General features: G+C 37.3%; 1 protein-coding gene across 1 annotated transcript in view; it reads right to left on the bottom strand.

Annotated features, from left to right (window-relative positions):
- The window catches only part of helz (helicase with zinc finger), a 71236-nt gene that overhangs the window by 29268 nt on the left and 34659 nt on the right, over positions 1–7309 (bottom strand). The window contains exons 18-20 of the mRNA XM_016456861.1: positions 6690–6835; positions 4009–4156; positions 3683–3866 (exon numbers count right to left, since the gene is read on the bottom strand). Coding sequence (XP_016312347.1) covers positions 3683–3866; positions 4009–4156; positions 6690–6835 — 478 coding nt within the window. The remainder of the gene's footprint in view (positions 1–3682; positions 3867–4008; positions 4157–6689; positions 6836–7309) is intronic.

Genomic DNA, 7309 nt, shown 5'->3' with positions numbered 1-7309 from the left:
GCTTGACAATCCTCATAAGGCTGCGGTTCTCTCGGTTGGTTGTGCATCTTTTTCTTCCACACTTTTTCCTTCCACTCAACTTTGCTTGGATACAGCACTCTGTGAACAGCCAGCTTCTTTGGCAATGAATGTTTGTGGCTTACCCTTCTTGTGAAGGGTGTCAATGATTGTCTTCTGGACAACTGTCAGATCAGCAGTCTTCCCCATGATTGTGTAGCCTAGTGAACCAAACTGAGAGACCATTTTGAAGGCTCAGGAAACCTTTGCAGGTGTTTTGAGTTGATTAGCTGATTGGCATGTCACCATATTCTAATTTGTTGAGATAGTGAATTGGTTGGTTTTGTTAAATGTGAGCCAAAATCATCACAATTAAAAGAACCAAAGACTTAAACTACTTCAGTCTGTGTGCATTGAATTTATTTATTACACGAGTTTCACAATTTGAGTTGAATTACTGAAATAAATGAACTTTTCCACGACATTCTAATTTATTGAGATGCACCTGTATATTTCAATAATTTAATGATACATGGCCAATAATCGTCACATGAAATGCAAGAAAATAGATTAAATACTTCATCTTTATTTAGTGGGTGTTTTGTTTTGACTCTGTAACTGGACTTTAAAATGGACTCAAAGCTTTTTAGTTGTGATAGTGTGTCAGGTTAGCGGTTTAGGAACCCAAAAATAAAATAAAATAAACAATGAAAACAAATAAATAAATAATATTTTAAAAATAATAATAATTTAAAATAAGTGTTTTTTTAATAATGTACACTAGGGCTATCAAATTTTGTTTTTAAATTCCGAATATTCGTCGAATTTCAAATAAAAATCCACATTCGAATGCAAAAATGTTACATTCGAATTTTAGGTGTGCGTTAAGGAGGCAGCCTTATCAGTGGCACACGAGATGCGATGACGATGTAAGTGTCGTTGCATTATAATGTTTTTGTTAGCCTATCCAGTTGAAGCCACTAGATGCGGCACTGCTGTGTTGTTAATTACAAATATTGCGGGAAAAGAGAACATCAATGCGGAGAAGATTTTGTTTACATCAAGACTGAAACCAAGCCGTTCACACAGAACGCATATTTTGGAGACATGGCCAATAATGGAATAAAATTTATTAAGCACTTTATTTAGTGAGTGTTTTGTTTTGACTTGTAGCTGGACTTTAAAATAGACTCAAACCTTTTTAGTTGTGATAGTGTGTCAGGTTAGTTTAGGAATAAAATAATAAAATAAAATAAAATAAAGCAAAACAAAACAGGAAAGAAAAGAAAAGAAAAGAAAAGAAAAGAAAAGAAAAAAAAAGAAATGTATTTATTATTGGGTTTCTAAAACACCTGTGTGAATTAAAATAAAGTTGAACTTGTTATAAAAAATTAACAACACAGAAATATATTAATGTTATAAATTGCAACAATGCTGTAAAATAAACAACATTTGATCATTATAACAATTATACGCTATAAGTTACAGTAGTAACATTCATGTCTTAAATCTTTCACTTTTAAATATTCAAACCCTCAAGCTCTAAACGCATCAAATCCTTGAGCTTTTATTTTGGTGTAACACTGCTGAATTATGTGACAATGCAATGAGAAAACAGGGTCAAATCTGATTTCATGTTGACCCTGGAAATCTTGAAAGCCATGAAGATGCAACAGAGGTATTCGGAGGAAATGAATGTCACTATAATAAGAGAAGATCTCTTATAACAACCTATGAATTATGACTTCTCTTCTTTGGTGCCCAGCTCAGATTGGCAGCCAGATGAGCATGAATCAGGTAATGATGACTTCAAATGGATCTCCGTGCCAAACAAGCAGCTGAGTTACAGGAAGTTCTTCATCCATTAAAAAGCTGATTTCAACACAACAGGCTGAACCAAACGCCATCAATTATGCACAAACCAATCTGGCTTTTCAAATGAAACCTGCAGGACACCAGCTCTTTTCTCAGACACCAAACACACATTTGGCAGGCAAAATTGCTGTCTGGTAAACTTGCTCTTTCTGCCACCCTTCTGGGCTGACACATGGGGTCTAGTCTCAAACCTAGTGATCTTCCTGCCCAGTTTTTTAGTGACCTCCATTGCAATATTCTACTCAAATGAAAGTTGAGGTCACATTAGCGACATTTCACGGGCAAAAAAGCTCCACAGCTCACAAAGTCACTTTCAAACCAAGCAGCTTTCTGCTGGTCAAAGCACCAAATCTGCACATCTAACTTAAAGGGAAACAAAAATAACGACTTTATTCAACAATTCGTCTCCTCCGTGTCACCCTATAGCGCCTATGTACGCGGATATGTTGTTTACGTTCAGATCAAAGCATAAACAACGTATCCATGTACATACATTTTTTACATGTGATACTCTCCAAAATGGCACTATAGGGTGGCACGGAGGAGACGAATTGTTGAATAAAGTCATTATTTTTGTATTCTTTGCGCACAAAAAGTATTCTCGTAGATTTGTAAAATTACGGTTGAACCACTGATGTCACATGGATTATTTTAACGATGTCCTTGCTATGTTTCTGAGCCTTGATCGTGTAAAGATCCTTGCTGTCTATGGGAGGGTCAGAGAGCTCTCGGAATGCATCAAAAATATCTTAGTTTGTGTTCTGAAGATGAACGAATGTCTTACGGGTTTGGAACGACATGAGGGTGAGTAATTAATGACAGAATTTTCATTTTTGGGCGTACTACCACTTCAAACTCTGCAAAATCTGCACTTGGAAATCTTTCATCTTCACGCAATTTCGTATCGCATGGATGCCTTTTTAAAATGACTGGATCTCTTCCGCAAAAATTTCGCCGAACAACAGTAAATGTGACTGCAATTTAATAGAGCCAGTTCCTTTACAAGGTCACCTATACCACTGGTTCCCAACCCTGGTCCTGGAGGCATCCCAACACTGCACATTTTGATTGTCTCATTAATCAAACACACCTGATTCAGGTCATCAGCTCATTAGTAGAGACTCCAAGACCTGAAATTGGTGTGTCAGAGAAAGTAAACATGCAAAATGTGCAGTGTTGGGGTGCCTCCAGGACCAGGGTTGGGACCACTGACCTTTACCATTTGCTGAGACTAAATCTGTGAGCAAACCTTCTCAGTGACAAAGTATAGTAAATCCAAACAAAAATCTTGACTAAACTTTTCACTTTACAAGATGTTAATTGATGTAGTGGAATCGTGAATTACTTGTGGATTATTGGGATGCTTTTATCAGCTCTTTGAACTTTTATTTAGATGGCACCCATTCACTGCATGTCATTCACTAATTTAATGCAACGTTTCTCCAAATCTGTTCCCATGAAGAAACAAACTCATCTACATCTCGAATGGCCTCAGAATCGAGTACATTTTCAGCAAATTTTAATTTCTGAGTGAACTACTCCTTTAACCTAGCAGGGAAAGTAGCTAATTTTAAATATCTAAATGTCCCACAATTTAATTAATTGATGAATGAATGAGACATTTATATGGCGCTTTACTGTGTATTGCTGTACACCCAAAGCGCTTTACAATCATTTGGGGGATCTCACACCACCACCAGTGTCCAGCATCCACAATTTACATGATAACATGATTTTCCCCAAGAAACTACACAACTTGAGTAATTTCTACATATTAAAATACACTGTAGATCTGGCATCTTTCACTCACCCTGGACATTGAGCACTCTCTCCACGCTGACCTCTGGCATCCTCTTTTTGCGGAGCTCGGCTCGGATTCGGAAGACCTGGTCGGCGTAGGGCGAGACCACGCCGATACTTCCTTCGTCCAGCTTCCCCCAGGCCACAGGCCACTTCTTCCTCATCTCCTCCACCCGCTCAACTATCTCAAACACCTGCAGAGGGTCAACAGTGCATTCCCAACGGATTCTCAATGATGATGGTCCAATACATTCACACACCCATTCAATCAGAAATAAGGCCTGTTTACACCAATTCCAGTATAAAAACAATCTTTCTTGTCAATGTTGGGGTTACCTCAGCATTGTTGTAGTAAGCCGTGCTGTTCTTCTCTTGCACATCTTCTCCGCGGGCAGTGAAGAAGGTCAGAGGGTAGAAGTCTTTATGGGGTGGCTGCTTCCCGCTGGCCATCAGTTTGCCCTCGTAGAAGAGCTCGGACGTATAGCTGCGGTCAGCCAGAACACACGGTTAGCACTTCCAGCCTTAAAAAGGTCATTTAGCTCCTCATTAAACTATCAAGAGCTACAACTCTAAAGATTAAAATCTAAACACTAGGAGATTTCAGATGTTGCCGAATGTATTCATAATCATTGCAATGGGTTTATTAACAGCTTCTGCATATATATTCTAACACATTCTGCATCAGTGGAACTGAACATTACTCACTCAAATGTTCCACAGCACAAAATATGTAGATTGTATGCAAAATGATTCAATAAAACCCGACATCATGTAAATTTCTGTGTTGAAGACACTCATATCCATTTAAATTAACAATTTGACATCCAAGCTCTCCAATCAAGGACGTTTTAGTCATTTCTCTGACTTCTCAAGTGTTGAAAGCGCTGGGAGATATCAGGAAGCGGGGTGGGGGGCTATCAGCGAATGCTTGAACGCATCCAAAACAGACTGGCACTCAATTTACAAAGCCCCGGCGCTGGTGTCAGTGTGGCCCCCGCAGCTCAGAGAGGTGTCCCATCTTTGGCTGCCATCTTTCTTCTGTTTTGTCAGATTTCAATCTCAAAACCCATGACTGGGAGTCCAGACAGGGATTTACAGCAAATGTGTTACTGTTGGCATCAACTGTACCATCTGTGTGTGTGTGGCTATAAGCCTCAATTTTTGCATGCAATGCCTTGTTGGTCCCTGAGGAAAATCTTCTCGTATTACATTTAATACGTGGATCGAAACTGCTCCCAGGAGGATTATGTTTTATGTTCAGATAGATTTACATAAAGTAATTTAAGAATATACAGCGGGGTTCAAAGTCTGGGTCCACATTGAAAATCTGTAATTCGGTATCTATTTAAACAGGGAAATACAGCTTAGGACTTGTTAAACCAATAAAAATTATGCAAAATAAATAAAGAATATTAATAACATTGTACAATACGGTGTCATTTGTTAACACTACACCACTACATTAGATAACATTAACTAAAATAAAGCATTTATTAATCTTAAAGTTAATTTCAATATTTACCAATAAACTACTAAAAATCAAAAGTTTTATCTGTTAATATTATTTAATGGACCTCAGCTAACATTATCTAATAATGAACAGATGTATTTGGTAAGACTTTAGTATAGGGACCAATTCTGACTATTAACTGGTTGCTTATTAGGATGCCTATTATTAACATATTGGCTGTTTATTAGTATTTATAAAGCACATATTATGCATGACCATATTCTACATCCCCAATCCTACCCAATACCTAAACTTAACATCTACCTTACTAACTATTAATAAGCAGCAACTTAGGAGTTTATTGAGGAAAAAGTCATAGTTTAAGGTTTGTTAAAAGCGAGAAATGGACCTTAAAATAAAGTGTGACCATGTATTTTTATAAACTAACGCTAAAAAAGACTAATATATACCATAGCAAATGTAATTCATTAACCACCACTAACTTATATGACCATATTGTAAAGCATTACTGAAATAGTATTCTGCACTATTTCTAGGTCATTAATCAAATGAGCACATGTTTTAATTGAAGCTCAAAATGCTGTCAAATGTAGTTGGAGTACATGATCATCAGGTTTGATAATCTTCCTGGAGTTCATGAAGCTCGAGTGCTGCTGTCATTAAAGCAAAGACGATCCCATTTTTCATTTTTACTAGCGGACTTTCAGATTGCATGGCATTTTATTATTATATTTTAGGCATTTTAATCATCTTTCCTATCAGAGAAGGCGCGTTTTTTCCCCATGTTGCCCGGTATTTGTCATTTTAATGAATATTCTGCCATAAATAAATGTCAAACTTACTCAATTTCACAAGGGAAATTAAACTAGGAAATTCTCCTCTAGATTTGTCATGTTTCTGTTGTTTTATTATAATACCCAGCTGGATATAATAATAAAACATCAAAAAGAACACAAGAAATATACCATTTAGAGATAAATTTCACTGGCAACCAATTTTACAATCTACAGATAAAACACAGATTAGCAATCGACAGTAACACAATACCAAGAAATGCTATGCTCCAACCGGTGAAACAGGGTAGAATGTGTTTTAAAGAGGGGAATATACTACTTCTGCTGTTATGAAATCTTGGTATTAATTTGGTACCACCAGCTGAACGAATTTAATGAATTCTGGGTCATATCATTAGGAGTAATTTCATTCGTTGTTTGAGGATGAGGGGAACCTCTCTATGTTTGCATTTGCACAGTAACAGTTGAATGTGCAGAAAAACATTGTTTAATCAAATGTACGGCCTTGGATAACAACCAAAAATGAGTTAATGAGTCAACTTATTTTGCTCTCTTAATTATGGTTGGTTGCCTTTTATTATTTGGATTTAGTGTGCTTTCTACCTGCAGTCTGTGACCGGTTACATGCTCGTAGTTGAGAACCTCTGATTTATGTCACATATATCTACATAAAAACCAAGCCAAAAGTGAAATGGTGTGTTTGCATGTCTGTCTCTCCTCAGGAAGAGTGGTGTGAAAAAGTTCACACCTACTTGATGATTGCCTCATGTGAGCGGTAGTTTTCGCACAGCAGGATCCTGCAGGGGTACTCGGATGGGTAATGCTCGTACAGCCGGTCCAGCAGAGACACGTGCAGATTCCTCTCCCGCGCAAACTCACTGTACACAAACGGACTGAGCTGGAAGACAGGAAAGCTCAGAGTCACTCTCAAATGCCTTATATTGGACACACAAAAAAATCAATGGCCTTTGGGTTCGCTAACCGATACCGATAAAAGGCTTTTCGTGTGATCTAGAGCAATGATGCATTTAAAATGGCCTTACATTTTTAAAGCAGTGTTATTTTTTAGTGTTACTTGTATACTATTATAGTATTTATTAATGCTCCGAAATTAGCTTATTTTTATATTTGCATTTTTTTATTTAAAGGGGTCATAGGATGCCCATTTTCCACAAGTTGATATGATTCTTTGGGGTCTTAATGAAAAGTCTGTAACATACTTTGGTTACAATTTCTCAATGGTAGTGTAAAAAACACCCTTTTTACCCTATCAAAATCAGCTCTGTTTTCAGCTAGCTGTTTTTTAGTCCATGTTGCTTTAAATGCTAATGAGCTCTGCTGACCCCGCCCATCTCTTCCGTGGGGTGACGAG

Source organism: Sinocyclocheilus anshuiensis, unplaced genomic scaffold (genome assembly GCF_001515605.1).
Source record: "Sinocyclocheilus anshuiensis isolate Anshui unplaced genomic scaffold, SAMN03320099.WGS_v1.1 scaffold229, whole genome shotgun sequence".
Taxonomy (NCBI): domain Eukaryota; kingdom Metazoa; phylum Chordata; class Actinopteri; order Cypriniformes; family Cyprinidae; genus Sinocyclocheilus; species Sinocyclocheilus anshuiensis.
This window is presented reverse-complemented; position numbering and strand designations above follow the sequence as displayed.